The sequence below is a fragment of the Strix uralensis genome, chromosome 26 (assembly GCF_047716275.1).
Source record: "Strix uralensis isolate ZFMK-TIS-50842 chromosome 26, bStrUra1, whole genome shotgun sequence".
In the NCBI taxonomy this organism is placed as follows: Eukaryota; Metazoa; Chordata; class Aves; order Strigiformes; family Strigidae; genus Strix; species Strix uralensis.
Genome location: NC_133997.1, coordinates 1,412,749 through 1,429,202, shown reverse-complemented (window position 1 = coordinate 1,429,202; position 16,454 = coordinate 1,412,749). Strand labels below are relative to the sequence as shown.

The following is a 16,454-nucleotide window of genomic DNA, read 5'->3' as shown; positions in this document are numbered from 1 at the left end:
CGCGGGAAAGCGCAGCGCTGCGGGGTCAGCGGTGCCCGTGGGCGGGGGCAGGTGGACGTGCTGACCCCCACTGTGCCCAGGCGGCTGCAGAGCCGTGCCGGGGTGCAGCCCATGCCCCGTGTTGGGGTGAATCCTGAGGCGGGGGGGTCACAGCCGCCCCCGCTCAGCCTCCAAGGGGAGGGCAGGGGCTGGCTGGGCCACGGTCGGGCTCGGGGGTGGCTGCTCAGCTGGGGAAACGCTCAGCCCGGGCAGAAGCGTTGCTGGGTGCTGACACAGCTGGTGCGGCTCGAATAACCCTGGAAACCGTGCTAAAAATGGAAGCGTGAAAGGGCCTGGGGCAAACCCGCTGCAGGCCTGCGGCTGGGGTATGCGAGCGGCAGCGCTGGGCAGGCGCCCGATGGGCTCCAGCACTTCCCCAGCGGGCACGAAGCTTTTCAGGGTGCTCTGGTGCCCCCCTGCAGCTGGGCTGTGTGGGTGGGTGAGTGCAGGGTGACTTGGGGAGGCTGGTGCCTCACCTGCAACTGGCTGCAAAGCCACCAGCCCCCCCGCAGAGCCCCCCGACAGCAGCTTTGCAGAGCGGCAGTGCCGGCGTTCCTGCCCGCTGCGCCACGCCGGTGCTGCCAGCCACAGGGCTGGCACCGGGCATGGGCGCCTCGGTGGCACCGCTCAGTGTCACCTGCTTGCACACCCTGCTCAGAGGCAGTGGAGGAACGGTGGAGGCTGCCGGGTGGAGGTTTTTCCTCCAGGCCCAGGGACCTGCCAGGGTGGGACCCCAGTGTGATCTGTGCCAGTGCGAGGCCCATTAGGTGCCCCGTCAGGGGCTGGGTGCCACCTCTGTCCCGGTCCCAGGGGAGACACCGGGGAGGAACGGGGGGCTCTTGCTACCTGGCACACACGGGCACCGCATCTTTGCTGACCGTGCTACAGCGGACCTCCCTGCACGTGCAGCGGTGAAGGCAACAGGGTTTTTGACAAAAGGAGTCGAGATGGAGTAAGAGTAGGGGCTTCCCCCGCTCTTCCCTGTTTCACGCTGGTCGGATGAAATTGTGGGTCTTAAGCTACAGACCCAGCTTACATTTCTGCAAAGGCTCTCTGGGATGTCAGGGCTTCTGCTCATAAAAGTCATAGCGTGCCCCACCGAGCAGCAGCTCATAATGTTTTATTGCTGCCTGAGATGGCATGCTGGAGAAACAGATCTTCTGAGAAAGAATAAAACAAAAATTGGAACCTAATAAGAGCTGATCTTGCTGGAACTATGTTCCTGGTCACAGTGACATTTCAGTGCGTGGAGGACCTGCTCCTCTGCTGTGGTTTTTACCTCCTTGGAGGTTATTGCTCTTCTGCTCTCTGAAATAGTCTCTCAAAGCAGAGAAATTATTTCAGCCCTTAATACAAACCTGATTTATTCCTTCTAAACCTGACATCCAGCGGTCTCTCCTCCCAGGCCCGCAGAAAGGTATGCTGTGTTTCCCCAGGGGCTGAAGTTTTCTAACCAGGTTAGAAGCAACTAGTTTCTGATGAACCTGCCTGGCCACGGCTCTTGTGCTCTGCTGTTCCCAAAGACAACGCCATGCAGGTGAGGCAGACATCTCGGACACGGCTTTGCCTCCGCTCCTGGTGCATTTGAGCAACAAGGTCCTGCTGCCTGTAGCCCCCGGGGGGGAGCTCAGCCATGGTGGGTGCCAGCCCAGCCCTGAGGAGCCTCCGGGGACCAGCCCAGGCCCTTGCCTGCCGCTCTGGCAAAGCCCCCCGTGCTCGGCACCTGCTTGCCCAGCTGCGTCCCGCTCTGGAGCATCCTCTGAGATGAGGGGTGCCAAGTGTGGCCCCACAACTGGCCAGGCTGTTTCCATATTCCTCTGTGCTTTTGAAATCATAGGCCGGTGTCCCCAAGGAATATAAATTACAAAAATACAGTCTGGCAGGCACCATGTGAGTTACTGCCCATTAGTGGTGTTTTTCCCCAACTCTCCTTTTATAGCTCTTTGTTCTGTTGTGTCTGATTCGTTTATATGGTTTCAGAGATGACGTTTCTCTTCAAAAATGTTTTTCCCACAGTTTTGGACTGGTTCCCTTCTATGGCCATAACATCATCACTTGGCACGGAGTCGCTGAACTTGGGCTTGTGCGGTGCCGGCGCTGGCTGTGCTGGGTGCTCGGGTAGCGAGCACGGCCCTCAGCCACTCCGGCACCGTCCGCTGCTTCAGCGGCGGCTCCCGAGGAACCCGGAGCAGGGAGGGCTTGGGCTGCTGCGAGCGTGGGGCTGGGTTCGATGCAGCCATGGGGCTCTGCACAACTGCTGTCATGGCGCGGTTCTCCCGTGCCCCCCCCCGCGCTCAGGGCTGTGTTGCCACCAAAGAAGCAGTTTGCGAACATGTGCAAGCTTGGCATTACAGAGAAGGGAAAGACCTTAAAATTGGAGGGGGAGGGTCTGGAGAGCAAGCAGCTCCTTCCCTGCTCCCTGCCAGGCCTCGCTACCCCGAGAGTGCAGGGAGGAGTCGCCAGCTCCACGGATGCTCTGGTGTAAGACGACACACGGCAGAGATGAAATCATGCCCTGTTTGGAGCTACTGGCAGCACGCCTGTTGACTCAAATAGCATGAGGAGATCAGCCCAGCCCCTTCATTAGTGTAAATCAGGCCTGCCTGCCCTCGGTGCTGCTGGCCTGCACTACACCAGAAAAAGATTTTACCCAGATCTGCCAGAAACGAAGCCGCTGCTCAGCACGGCGCTCCCCGGCAGCGTGGCTCTGGGAGCAGATGTTTGCCATTAGCAGCTGCCGGAGCCGCTTTCCCTCCATGGGAGCAGCGCAGCAGAGCCTCCACTTCCCACATTCACAGCGGGGTCTCTTTTACCTGAGCTTGTACAGAAAAAAAAAATCTGCGCTGCCAATTTCTTCAGTTCTACTTATTTTGGGCAGCACCTTGCAAATTTGTAACTAGAGCAGTAAAGGCAGGAGAGCGCAGAGCGCAGCCAGGCGCATGTCCTGGCCGCTGCCGGCGTGGGGGCTCTGTGAGAGACCCACGGCGCTCGCTGCGCTCCCCAGGCCGTGGTCACGGCATCGCAATATCCACTGTGTGCAGTGGATAATAACGGCTGCGGAGCGGGTAAGGTCAGAGGAGCCTGAAACTTGATTATAACTGCTTGATCCCTGCCTCGCTCGCTGCAGGGCGACTGCCAGCCTTATCATGTTATCCCTGCACATTAAAGAGATTTGACGTTGTCCAGCTCCTCTTTGTTGGTCTGTAGCTCTTGACCCTTCGGAATAATTGCCCTGAAATGCCAGTGCTGGTTTATTTTCTTTTTATATTTTACTGGAAACTGGGAAATGAATGCACAATGGACTATGTGCCATTATTGTCTGATTTCTATCTAAGATGCATTTGAGTTATTAGGGGATGAACCGGCTCTGTGGTGACAGCATTGCTAAGGTGCTTTTTCAAGAAGAAATGGCTCTCCAGGGCAGCAGCAGGAGCCAAGCAGACAGGGGTGTGCCAGCCTGGCCTGGCAGGGAGCGGCTCTCGCCAGTCAGCGGCTGCCCGGCCGCGCTCCCGGCATCGTCGCCCACCCGACACGGTGCCTGGCCGGTGGGAAGCTCCGGCTTTGCGCGGATACCAGTGCTCACACTGTTGGTGCCCAGCTCTCGGGAGCTCGGGGCAGGCCCTCGGCTCACCACGCTCCTGTGGCAGATGCTCACAGCCCCGGGGCCACGGCTGTGTCCCTGGCCAGAGCCCGTGGGCACCTCGGTGGCTCCAAGCACGGCCAGGACCGCAGTGTCCCTCCCCGCGGTGGCTGCGACCAGACCGCTCCCCGGCCACGAGCAGCTCGCTGGGCACAGGCGTTCCCTCGGGGCACTGCTATATTAAACACCTATCTCCCCCCCAGATCTTGCTCCTCCCAGCATGTCCAGCTGTCCGATGGGAATAAACTGGTCGGTTGCCACAACGTGCTGTGACAGGGTGCTTGTTCACAGCAGCGGTGGGTCCAGCCCTTCTCCTTCTCGTAGCATTTTGTCTTGACTGAAGCGTCTGCTGGTTTCTGACCTGCTCTGGGGTCCCCCGAAGGGTCTGTTTTTTCACACTGGCTAAATGCTGGCGGATCTGGTGGAGGCAGCGCAGGCAGCAGGTCCTGAGCAGGCCTGAAACCAACCCGGGTGCACCCAGCACCGAGCCCGGCCTGGCTGGGAGTGCCCCAGCTGCCCCCTCCCCGGCAGCCCTGACCTGAGTGGCCCCCAAGCACAGGCTGAGCGATGTGACTTGGGCCCCCTGGCCTGGGAGCATGGCACCCCCTTCCCAGCTGGACCCTTCTGCTCTCGGGAGCCAGCGAGCACAAAGCTTCTGCCCCGCATCTACTGATTTATCCGCAGCCGTTCCCCCACTCCCCCTGTGCCAGACCCCACACTGACACTGCAGACCCCACAAATGCTTCTCGTCGTGCCGAAGGCCACGTAGTACGTACGGTTGTCCGTACAAGTGTTTCTCATCAGATACAAGGATAAATTGGACGCGCCGGATAGGTCAGCCTGTTCTTCAAACTTCAGCAGTTAGTAAGGAACTTCTAATCAGGAGCTGCCGTCCTTGAAGAAGAGAAGCATCCTGGAACAGGGCAGCTTGTTAAACTGTTCTGTGTAAATCAGCTTAAGACCCCTGCCCAGGTACAGACCCTCACCCTTTGAGCTTGTGTGAAAAAATTAAAACCCCACTGTATGTTACTAACCAATGAGGGGTAGAAGCGATAAGCAGCCAACCAATAATCATTATAGAAAACATGTAATCGCGTAGCTGGGAGCGTATAAATACTCTGAAGTTCCTCGGTGTGGGGCGCTTGGTTTGTGGACGCTCTCCCCCTCGCACCCCGCGCAGAGTAAAGCTGTATCTCCTCTCTAAACTCATTTCTGGTTTCGAGAGCCTTTATTTCAGGTTTCAGGGGTGCGCCGGCCGCAGCCTGGCTGTCCCCCCGCCCTGAGCATCGCCCCCCCGCCCGCTACCAGCCCCCCCCCCACCCCGCGGCAGGCGCCGCCCCCGCCCCGCCCGGCCCGTCCCGCCCCGCTCCCCTTTGTGCTGCTGCCCGGCTCCGCGCACACGCTGCCCGCTCCGCTCCGCTCCGCACCCCCCGCACCCCCCCGGACCAGCGGGACGCGACAGCCCGGCCCGGCCCGGCCCGGCCCGGCGAGCTCAGGTGGGTCCGACGGACGCGCTGCCGGCGGGGGAGGGGGCGGCCCGGCGGGCTGAGGGGCTCCAGGGCGGGGTGAGGCGGGGGCTGGGGGCCGCCGCGGGGTTCCGCTTCCACCGGGGAGGCACCGGGACCCGGCCCGGCCCCCGCCCCGCTGCCCCGGGGCATCTCCCTGCGCCTCGGGCCGCCCGCATCCCCGGCCCTGGCGGCTGCCATGGCAACGCCGAGTACCGTCGGTTCCTTCATCCCACCGTTGCCTGGTTACCGGCCCCCCGTGCTGGGAAGGATGCCCCGGCCGTCCCCACCCGAGACCATCGTGGGAGGACCGGGGTCACGCCCGGCGCTCCCCGGGCTGGCAGGGACGGGGGTCCGGGGCGCTGATCCTCCTCCCCAGCGTCTGGCAGCGCCCGGGCTTCTGCCGGGAAATATTCCCGTAACGCCACGGCGGTGGGGAAACGGGGCAGCGCGTGAGCCCGGGCAGGCGTCGGGCAGGAGGGGAACGTGTCCCTTAACGCTTCCCCGAGAAACAGCTGCCGGAGCCCGTGTGGTGGAACTCGGATCCTGCCGGAATATTTCTGCAGGAGGGAAAGTGGCTGGTGGGCTGCGTGGGACAGGAATGAGCTTTGCAGCTGAAGGAGCAGCCTCGGGGAAAAGCTGCGCGTGGAGGGGGGCTTGAAGCGGCCCCCTGCACCCGCTTCGGCCAGCCTGCCGTGCTCCGCGGCGCCGGGGGGGCCCCTTGGCATTTCCAGCCCCCCTGGGTGGTTTCACTCCAGTTTGGAACGAAGACGAGCCCAGAGAGCCCCTGCCCCACGCAGCAGGAGCGTGGCTCCAAGGCAGTGCGGTGGGGAGCGCACGAGGGCTAGCGGCCAGCGGCAAGTGGCAGTCACAGCATCGTCCAGCCACCTGTTAGAGCATGCCCAGGCCTGCCCGGCAGCACCCCGTGCGTGCGAGGTGTGGGGCTGGCTGCGCCCTCCTCACAGCCAGCTCCTGTTTCACGCTCGCCTTGGGATCTTAGCTGCCTCCTCGAAACTTGCCCGTTCCAGTAAAACGTGGTGGAGAGTCGTGGTTTTGCCCGGAGTTCAGATGTTGGTGATGCGGGCGGCTCCCTGGCGCAGCAAGCTGGCGGCTTTGTGCCTGGTTGTTCCCCCGCGCTGGCTTTCGGGCTGTTTGTGCACTCCAAAAGCGTAAAAAGGCTGCCGAGCGCCGCGGCTGTCGTGTCCCTGAGCACGGAGAAGGCACTGCAGGCACCGCGGGGCGTCCTGCCGCGGGCTGTGCCGCCCAGCTGCCCCTCCTCGCGGCCTGCGACCACGGCGGTGCTGGCAGCGACAACGGCCGCGCCCGGTGGGGACTTCTCTGGCCTCACGCTGGGTGGTGGCTGCGCCTGATGGCAGCAGCAAAGGAGAGAATGGAGAAAATGTCCGCTCTTTGATGCTCTGCTGAGCGTGGCCGTATCGTGGCACCCCGGGACACATGGGAGCTTGAAGCAGCTTCTCTTTCGCTGCTATTTCAGTGTTTTCTGGTGATCTGGATTTCTCTGGCCACCAGGACGTGCCAGGTAACCTCTGCTTTTGATGACCTGTTACATTCCCATTGTGCTGGCGCCCAGCTGTGCTCGCTCAGCAGGCAGAGCCCGGGCTTTAGCCAGCGTGCAGCAAGGGCTGGGGAGAGCTGGGTGTGCCGGGAGGACGTGCCAGGTCCAGGTTTACAGCACCCGATGATCTGTTAAGCAAACAAGGAGAGTCCAGGAGCCACCAGCTCCTGATGGGAGGTGGTGGTGGTGGTTACTGCTCCCCCGGCACCGCAGGCTGGCTTCCCTGCCTGCTCACCCCGTGCCGGCGCTGCCAGGCGGCTGTTACCTCGGCACTCAGCGCACGGGGGGTTTACCTCCAGTGAAGGGTGAGCCTCGCCGTTTCGTGCCTGCCGCTCCTCGTCTGGGGAAACCCGGATTGTTGGGGCAGGCTGGGGGCTGCGTGTGAGCCAGATGTGGCCGGGCAGCTCCGGCCAAGGTTCCTGGACGTTTTAGGGCCAGTTGCCTGGGGCTGGAAGAAGCCCTCCAGGAGGCAAGTGTAGTGCTGGGGTAGGGGTGAGGGTGAGGGTGGCAGCACGGGGCGCGCTCGGAGCCGGGTTTAGCCGCGTTCAGCCACTCCCTGGCATCGCGTGTTCTTGTCAGCATTGACCCACTCAGGGCTGGTCTGTGGGGGCCCGTGTGTGAGTCTCATTCAGCAGGAGCAGGGCTGAAATTTGGGTTCCTGGGGCTCCTGGAGAGGGTTTCCTTTGACTGTCCTCTGCTTTGGGGAGATACCCCCAACCCACAAGAGAGAATTAGATCTTAGTCAGTTTTGTGTCTTCATCTGGTCAGCCTTTGCATCGGCACCAGATCTGGGGAGTGCTGTCTATCGCAGCATAGCGAGAGCTGGAGATCTCTCCTGCTCTCCTTTAGGAACAGGAGGCACAACAACAGGCACAGTAATAGCCAGATTGATGCTGACGTGAAATGGCAGAAGAGCACATCCACGCGTAGCTGGAAATGCCCATTCACACATGCAAGCCCTTAAATGCTCCAGGCAACGGAGCACTGCTGTCACCGTCTTGGGGGCTTTGCAGAGAAACTAGAGATTTTAACTAGGTCTGATCTTCGGGAGATGCCCTGAGGACTCCAGACGGAAGGAGGAGGCTGCCCAGCATTATGCTGTGATGGCTGAGACTTGACAGGGCAGATCTATGCAGAACAACGGAAAGGAAAAGGGGACTTCAGGATCCAACGCCATTACAAATTCACCTGCCTTGCTCCGGCATGATTTGCCGTGCTACAGAGAGCTGATCAGTGGGCGGGAGAGACTGGGTCTGCGTGCCCGGATTTTCCCCGCTCCTCTATCTCACACAGACACAGTCTCTGTGCACACATGCGAGCCCAGTGACAGGCGGAATTGCAAGGAGGGATAATCCAGAAGCAAGAGGCTGAGGGAGGGCTGTGACTGTGCCTTGCACAGAGCGAAGGGTGTTGGCTGTGAGCTCGGCAGGGAGGCAGCAGGGCTGGTGCCTGCGAGCTGTGCCTGCACGGCTACAGGTGGCTCCTGGCTACGGGTGGCTCCCAGCTCCAGCCGCCCGAAGCCCAGGCTCAGGGTGGGGGAGTGAGGGTGGCTGTGTGGGCACCGCCCGCAAGCCCTTGCCACGGGGCAGGTCCAGCCCTAGTCGCCTCCGTGGCGTGGGGTTAGTCCCGCAGCCCGGTCTCACCCCATCCTACCAGCGAGGGGTTCAGCGAAAGCACGGATCAGCCCCCAAGTAGCCCCCAAACAGCAAACTCCACGTGCTCCCTCAGTCCGTGTCTTTGCCGCCTTCGCCCGAGAGTCTCTTCCAAACACCTGGCACCCTCCTCCTGGCACCCACTCCCGCTCAGCCACGCAGGTCGGGGTGGGGGCGGAAATACTTGGTTTTCCCTCTAAAAACTGCGGGGTGGGTCGAGGCGGGAGAGCAGGAGAGCTCTGGGCACCGCTTCCTGTGCCGCTCTGCCTCTCTCCGTATTTAGGCAGATCTTGCAGTTCTAACAGGAAAAAAACATGTTTTGATTCAGGTCGCGTGCGAAGTGCGCTGTGCTGCCGTTCCCCGTGGTTTGTATGGGTGCATGGCTGCTCGGTGTGGTGACCGCAAACTTTGTGCCACTAATGGGGAGAAATCGGGGAGGTGTGTGTCCAGTGGCGCAGCCGTGGCCGAGCGCGGGGCTGTTACTTCTCTGCTGCCGTTGTGCAAAGGCACAGCTGGATTGAGCGCGAAGGGCGGGCGGGGAGCGGCGCCTTTCTGCCTTGGACGCTGCCGTCTGAAGGCGAAGCGGGGAGAACGGCAAAGCCTTTGCAATGTTTGCTCTTCTCACTTTATTTCAGCTTCATGCAAAAGTGGGTGGGCCAGCTTGAAGCAACCCAGAAAACCTGTGGCGCTTCGCAAAGCATATGCTTCCTTGGAGGAGAACCGGGCTCATTTGCACTCCAGAATGCTGTGTTTGTTTTTCGAGCAAGGACACTGCCAATCCTGGTGGTTAACTCGTGCAGAGATAACTTTCAGCGTGCGGAAGTGTGTGAATTTTAGGAATTGAGTTAGAAAAACAAAGAACATATGTGTGCTGTGTGCTTGGCTTGGCGAAAAAGTGAACTCTGCTGCACTAAGTGCGAGAAGCCAAAAGCTGAGCAGAGGACTGGAAACAACGTCTGTGGCTGAGCAGGGCCCCAGCGCTGGCCCGCTGCCTCGGGCGGCTGCGGAGGGCTGGTGGCAGCTGCGGGGGAGCGGGGAGCGAAGCCTTCGGCGGGTGCTGGCACAGGGAGATGTTCGCTTCTGTGGGTGCTGCCAGAAGGCAGCCAGGCAGCCGGCAGCGCGGCTCCTGCCTTTTCGGAGCCGCTCCAGGAGCTGCGGCCTGTGGGTCAGACCCCCTCGCCGCTGCAGGCAGGGCTGCCCGCGCTGGAAGGCACCTTCCCAGGTGTCAGTGGGAGCACCCTGAAGTAGAAGAGGTGTGAGGGTGGGTGGCTGGCGCCTGAGGAGTGACTCGGGCCGAGGGCTGCAGTGCGCTGGGGAAAAATGCTGCCCGGTGTGGGAGGGGAGCGTGCGTGGGGGGAGCGTGCCCGGCCGGCACACCTGCGCTCGCTCCGGGACTGTGGGCAGGAAACCCCAGCCCCGAGGAGCTGCAGGCAGGAAAATCTCAGCCCTGGGGAGGGGGCTCCTACACGCCCGGGCTGGGGTGGCAGGGCTCAGGGTGGGGCAGGGACGGTTGTGAAGAAAGCAAAATTCCCCGAGGATGTTCTGCAGGGGATGTCACTGAGCTGCTGCCGCAAGAGCAGTCACATAGCGGCAAAATAAACAGTAAAAATCTGATGAATGGTTTGTTCAAAAAATAAAGGCATCATTAATATGCTACAAGAGGCAATTAATACCGTTCATCTAGCAATGGCATGTGCCGTACTGCATCTCCTTGTGCACGCACAACAGCCTCCTGTCGGGTAATGACACTGATTTTGCGCTGGCAGCCTCGGCAGTAAAGAGATAAAGGACATGAGATAAAGGACATAGGAAAATGTGCAACTAGGAGTTACTGTATCACCAGCTGTTGGGCTCTTTGTACATGTTTCTAAGACCTGGTAATTATCCAGAATTACGCGCCTCAGCAAACGAGGGGGCTTGTCTGGGCGCGGGGAGCCAGCGGCACGCTCCAGCGCGGCGTGGCAGCACAGCCCCGCGCTACACAATGGCAGCGGCAGCTGCAGGCAGGGGAAATTAAACCCTCCAGCATTCAGATAAAACACATTGACTTCAAAATGACAAGACATGGAAGGGGAGGGAAGGACGTGAGTTATCACGGGGCGCAACTTGTTATGACAAATAAATCGGGTTCTGGCAACGTGCTCCCCGCGGTCGTGGGAGGTGGCTCCTGGCGGCAGCCCCAGAGACCGGCCGTGGGGTGAAACGCTGCTGGGGCCGGTTTGGCCGCCAGGTGGGTGGTGCTGAGCCTGGGCACATTCGCGGCACAAACTGGGACAAGGGGCCGCGGCGGGATCTGGGGGACCCTGGTGCCCTGAGGAACCGGCCTGGGGCAGCTGAGCTGGCGCCTGGGGTGGGGGGTGCATCCGAATCAGGTCAGGCTCTGGAGGGACTGAAGAGCAGCACGCCGGGCATCCGCAGCTGTCAGCTCGCTGAATTCCTGCTCTGTCGAGGGCCCCTTTCTTATCGGCACTAATCCAGCGCAGCAGCTGCGGCAGCTTGGTAGCGCTCGGTGCTATCAGTGCTGTGCAGGGCGCCCGATAACCCCCCTCCTCTCCCGTGCCAGCTGCGAGCCCTCGTTGTGCTCCCACACCATGTATGGCCACCGAGCCCCGTCGCTGGGCAGCAGCAGCACAGGGGGCGGCCGGGGAGGCAGCCCCCAACCTGCCCCCGCGCTCCGGAGCCCCCGGCTCGCTCCCTCGAAGGAGACGCAACTGCCAAGGCCTCTCCCCCTGGCAAGAGGCGTCCCCCGGGCCCGCAGCGCCTGGGCCGGCTGGCAGGATGGAGGGCAGCCGCTCCCCCGGCCCCCCAGTCCCCTCGGGAGGAGGACAAAGGACGCTCGGGGACACTTGATAGGTACCACGCGTGCGGGCAGGGCTGTGCCATGGCAGAACGGCCGGCGGTGGCCGGTGCCAGCGGCAAGGGTGCCCGTCCCACACGGGTGCGGCAGCTTGGGCATGGCGATGTGCCACGCTGCCCGAGCTGGCAGGGAGCGTCGCAGCCCGGCCGCGCCGTCGTTACACCAGGGGAAGGGTCCGTGCTCTGGCCGCTGCCCCCGCACACGGGCAGCTGGTGCTGGTGAAGGGACGGGGACAGGCTCAGCTGTGAGGGGGAACTGAGGGGTATTTAAGGTCTTATCTTGCTGCTGCTGGTGAGCAGGGGGGGGCAGGCGTGGCTTCGAGTTCCTGTCCCACCAGGGCCACTGGCCTCATTGTAGGAATGTGCCATAATTGCTATGCTAATTGGGACAAATTAAAGTATGCTCTGGGTGAAGGGCACAGTATTGACCTTGATGGGGAGATCACAGCCCTCCTGCTGGCCCCATTGCCTGCGGTGCAACGTTGAGACTGCACTGAGATCCGTGCCAGGAGCAGAGCCAGTGGTGCAGAAGTGGGTGAAAATATCCCCCAGAACCCCACACAAAGCCCGTCTGTCTGTCTGCTCAAACCCTTCCCCTGCTTTGCATCCGCGAGCTGCCATGTCCCCGTTGGGCTGGGTGCAGCTATGGCACCAGGCGTTGTGGCCAGGCTCCCCAGTGTTTCCCAGGGCCAGCCTGGCTCCTTCTCCCACACAGTCGGGCAGGAGTTGCCCGGAGCCCCCCCCGTGCCCCCCAGCCCTGGTGCGGTGCCCTCCATCAGCTGTCGGGGTGCTGAAGCTGCTCTCCCCTCTCTCGCAGTGGCCATGGAGGCGGTGCTGCTCTTCCTGTGCTCGCTCCTGGTGCCAGCGGCCGTGGCAGACGGTAGGTGCCAAGGGCTCCCGGTGCGCAGGAGGTGGCAGGGGCATGGGAAGAGGCTGCGGGGACCCAGGGGACAGTCCCCCCCTTGGATCCGAGGGGGCTGGAGTGGGGAACGGGGTGCCTGTGCTGGTGAGGGGTGTTGTGGGGGCCCGGCCGGGAGGCTCGCTTGCCTCACACCCCTTGTCTGCTTCTTTCCAGCGGCCACCCAAGAGAAGGAGGAGGACCCCTTTAACTATGGTGAGCATCGCCCTGCGTGGGGACGGGTGTGCTGGACGGGGAGCAAAAGGGGCTGCCCCCCTCCCTGAACCCAGCAGGAACAGGCCCCTGTGTCTCCTCCCCCCAGATTACCAGAGCCTGAGGATCGGGGGGCTGGTGTTTGCCGTGGTCCTGTTCACCGTTGGCATTCTCCTTATACTCAGTAAGTGGGGGAGCAGGAGGGTGCTGGGTGCAGGCTGGGGCGGCGGGGGCCGTTCTTGTGGGGGGCGGCTGTTGGGAAAGGCCGTGGCCTGTTCCTGCTCTGGCCACGGTCACGGTGTTTCTCTCCCCTTGCAGGCAGGAGGTGCAGGTGCAGTTTCAACCAGAAGCCCAGGTGAGTGAGGGCAGCTTGGGGGGGAGCATGTCCCTCGGGGGGGCTCTCTGCCCGGCACTCAGCTCCTCCTGGGCTCCCTCCCGCAGCTGGGGCTGTGCTCCCTGAGCATCCCTTGGGGTCCTGGCGCCCAAAGCCGAGGGACGCTCTGCTGCAGAGCCCCTGGGTGGCAAAGCAGCTCTGCGCGCTCCCCGGGCGCCTTCCGGAGCGTGCCCAGGCACAGGGCGCGGGCCCTGGCCACGCTCACCCTGCTCCTCTTCTTGCAGGGCTCCGGGGGACGAGGAGGCTCAGGCTGAGAACCTGATCACCTCGAACGGTAAGGCCGCCCATCCTGCGTGTGCTGCTGCCCTGCACCCACCTGCCCGTGGGGCGCGCGGCTCCGGGCGGGCGCTGCAAACCCCTCTGCCCTTCCCTTTGCAGCAACGGGAGCGCAGAAAGCGGAGAACTGAACAGGAGCCATGCGGTGAGTCCTGCAGCTGTGGTGGCAGCGGTGCTGCGAAGGAAGGCAGGAGCAGCCGGCGCTGAGTACGGGGGCCACTGCGGGGCTCTGGGTACACGAGTCTGTTGGGAACGGGCAGCTCCGCATCCCCAGCACGGCGCGGGGGCGAGCGCTGGCCGGGGCTGTGGCAGGGAGGCGTGCAGTGCTGACGAGGTGCTCAGCGAGCCCCAGGCAGCTCAGCAGCAAAAGGAAGCATCTGTCCAGATTTTCCCTGGCATTGCACTTCCCTTCCTCGTGCTCCTCCACCCCACAGTGGTGTTAGTTTTAGGGCCTGCAGTGAGCTGAGTGCGGGTCCCCCAGGTGCCTCGCGCCTCGCCTGCAGCCAGTTCCCCGAGCTGCGGGTCTGTGGCCCACCCTTGGGGAGAGGGGAGGGCCGGAGCCCGGGCTGGCTGAGCACGGTGGGTGCTGTGGGTGGACGAGTCCCGCGCAGGGAATGGCAGCAGCGCTGCTCCCAACCTGACTCGCTGCTCTCCTTCCCCCGCAGACCCAGACACCCGGGGACGGCTGCTCGGACCGCAGGTGCCAGTGGCCTGCGGGGAAACTGCAATGGCAGCAGCGGGTCCCTCTAAGGAGATGCAAAGCTGCTGCGTCTGTGTTACCCTCTGTACTTCAGCACCGGTTCCCTGTTTACTAACTCCACTCACCGTCCTCTCTGCCTCCAGTGGTGTGTAATGTTGATGTGAGATGATCGTTACCTCTAGGGCTAGTCCTTGCTGATGTTGTACTAGTGACTTTCTCTTCACCTTCCTCGTGCTGTGCGTGTGATTCGGGCTCTGTACGACTGGCAGGCGCTGCCCCTCGGGGCCACCCCCCGAGCCCAGGAATGGGGCTGCAGCCCCGGGGGACCCCCACGTCCCATGGTGCCGTCCGTGTGCCGGGTGGTACTGCTGGCAGGTGCCCGTGGTTCACCCCGGCTGGCTTGGGCAGGGCTGGGGGAGCTGGCCCGCAGCTCCTGGGCCTGCCCAGCGTGGCTCTGGACCACGTGATGCAGCCTCAGCAATAATCCTGCTGCGCACCCCCAGCCCAACGGCCGCCACGGTGGGGGGTGAGTCAGGCAGGGACACCCCGCAGCTCCGCTTCCCTCGGCGCTGGCACCTGGGTGCTGGATTTAGGGCTGAAGGGAGCTCCCCTTTCCCACCTGCTCAGCTCTCCCCGTTTCTGTCCCTGGCTAAAACCCAGCCGTCGGTGTGGGGTGCTGCTCTAAAGGTGAGGAGATGCTGTGGCGGCAGAGAAGCCTGTGAAATCCCCCCACACGGTGACACTGTGAAAGAGGGCGGCTGCGCAGCAGTGACCCTGCTAACCAGCACAAACCAGCTCCTCGCCAGCACTGCCTGCCACGAGACGGGCGGGGGCAGCTTAAACAGTCTCTGAGGGCTAAAAAGAAACACGGACTGAAATAAAGATCCTGTCCCTGCTTGTCTCGGGCAGGGAAGGGGCAGCGGCGTTTCCCCGTGGTGCTCCCTGCCCTTCCTGATGCCTTCTCGCCGCCTGGGCTGTGGCCCAGGACACGGCCACCCGTGTCAGCACTGTGTGTCGTCCCGTGGCGGTTACGTGTCGTCAGCCCTCGGTGCCACCCGCCCCTTCTCCCCGCGGAGCCGCAGTGGTGAGCGGTGCTCGGGGGCTTTGCGCGCCTGAGCTTGCACAGTGGTTGGCTCTGGAGGGGCAGAGCCCGGAGTCCATCGTCACCTTGTGTCCGCTCATGGGTCAGAGGCAAACCTGTGAGTCTGGCCCCTTCCTTGAGCCCATGGGCACATGAAACCGTGGCCTCAGCTGGGGCCAGGGGCTGCCGGTCGGCTCATGGGCGCTTGCCGAGGCAGGGTCAGCCCAGGCAGCAGCAGGGGATCCTCAGGGCTGCACCTAAACACTTCTCAGTGCCGTCCACGGGCTGGGAAGAGACTCTTGTCCTCCAGGATGGTACTGAGAGGGGTTTCTGCTGTGACCCCCCACCCTGGCCCTGCCTCCAGGGTGGGCTTTGCATCCCTCGGTGGTGCTGGGAAGGATGCTCTGCCCCATCTGTGCAAGGCAGAGGCACCGTGTCTCCGGGACCGTGTCCTTTCCCTTCCTCCTGGCCGCTTCCGAGAGCTCCGCTCGCCTCCTGCCCCCGCGCTGCTCCGCAGCCTCGGGCAGAGCAGCCCCCGCGCAGCCCAGCCCCGAGTGCCAGCTGTGTGCGTCCCGCCTTGGTGTGCCCGTGCTGTCTGTAGTGTGCCGTCGGTGTTAACACGAAACAAAGAAATCCCTGTGGTGTGTAGAAATGGCCAAATCCTGACTGTTGTAAAATAAACTGAGCTATTGTGTTTCCTTTTAAATAGGCAACTGTGCTGCTGTGGTAAAGGACTGGTGTGTTCTGTGCTGTGACCTAAGAGGGGGAAGGAATAAAATATCGTTTCTATCGGTGCCTGGCTGCGTCGTCTCAAGGGATGGGGCATTTTCCAGGGGCGCAGGGTCGGGGCCGAGGGCTCCGGCTCTGGGGGGTGGCTGGCTGGGCGAGCCGGGGGCAGCTCCTCGCTGTCCAGCAGCGCTGGCGGCTGGGCTGGGGCAGAGGGGAGCAGCGGCTGCGCACCCGGGGCAGCACAGATGGGCTTTGTGCTGGCAGCGCTGGGCCGGCCGAGCCCCCTCCCTGCCCTACTCTTTTCTGCAGCCAGCAGCAGTTTCCACAATAGCCAGAGACCACGCGAAGGGAGCGCGTGAGCGGCCAGCCTGGCAGCACAGAGCCCCCTTGTCCCTCGGCCTCGCAGGAGCTTCTGTGTCCTGGCCACTGGTGTGCCGATCGAGGGGGGTGCTCAGCACCAGACAGCCCCACACACACCCCTCTGCTTGGCTTCACTCTGCGGTGCCAGGGCTGAGCTGCCGTGGGCTCCGAGCGCCCCTCGGCCTGGCACAGCGAGGGCAGCGCTCCCCTGGGGCCGGCTCCCCCCGGCCACCGCAGCCGTAATGGGCCTGGGCGCGTGACTCCCGCTCCCTGACTGCGAGATTAGAGCGAACTGGATTGCACAGCTCGCCTGGCAGCTGGCCCCGCCGCCCAGGGCTGGCACAGCCCCGAGGGGCCCGGCATCCTGGCACCCGCTGCCGGGCAGGGGCGCACCCCAGGCATCGCTGTGCCGGGGGGCTCTAGGGCCCCCCAGGACGGCTCGATGCTGGGCCACGAGGCTCTGCCCGGCCCTTGCGGGGACCAGCAGTGCCAGGCTGCGGGGATGGGGTGTGCGCCTGCTTCTCTGTAGCAAAAG

General features: G+C 63.0%; 1 protein-coding gene across 3 annotated transcripts; it reads left to right on the top strand.

Moving 5' to 3' along the window:
- The first annotated feature begins 5,053 nt into the window (after positions 1 to 5,053).
- On the top strand, positions 5,054 to 15,619 carry FXYD6 (FXYD domain containing ion transport regulator 6). 3 transcript variants are annotated; one of them, XM_074894828.1, is made up of 8 exons: positions 5,054 to 5,175; positions 12,086 to 12,148; positions 12,344 to 12,382; positions 12,489 to 12,563; positions 12,698 to 12,734; positions 12,998 to 13,047; positions 13,152 to 13,194; positions 13,715 to 15,619. In XM_074894828.1, exons 2-7 carry the CDS (start codon positions 12,091 to 12,093, stop codon positions 13,178 to 13,180), a joined length of 288 nt encoding a protein of 95 aa, XP_074750929.1. In that variant the 5' UTR covers positions 5,054 to 5,175; positions 12,086 to 12,090; the 3' UTR covers positions 13,181 to 13,194; positions 13,715 to 15,619. The 3 variants fall into 3 exon arrangements, with proteins under 3 accessions (XP_074750929.1, XP_074750927.1, XP_074750928.1); XM_074894826.1 differs by lacking the exon at positions 5,054 to 5,175 and adding an exon at positions 10,703 to 11,265; XM_074894827.1 differs by lacking the exon at positions 5,054 to 5,175 and adding an exon at positions 11,300 to 11,799.
- The last annotated feature ends 835 nt before the right edge of the window (positions 15,620 to 16,454 follow it).

Coding starts and splice junctions, on each gene's coding strand:
- FXYD6 (XM_074894826.1), top strand. CDS start 11,004: ATGTATGGCCACCGAGCCCCGTCGCTGGGCAGCAGCAGCACAGGGGGC. Junction 12,149..12,343: donor GCCAGCGGCCGTGGCAGACG/GTAGGTGCCAAG, acceptor GCTTCTTTCCAG/CGGCCACCCAAGAGAAGGAG. Junction 12,735..12,997: donor AGTTTCAACCAGAAGCCCAG/GTGAGTGAGGGC, acceptor CTCTTCTTGCAG/GGCTCCGGGGGACGAGGAGG.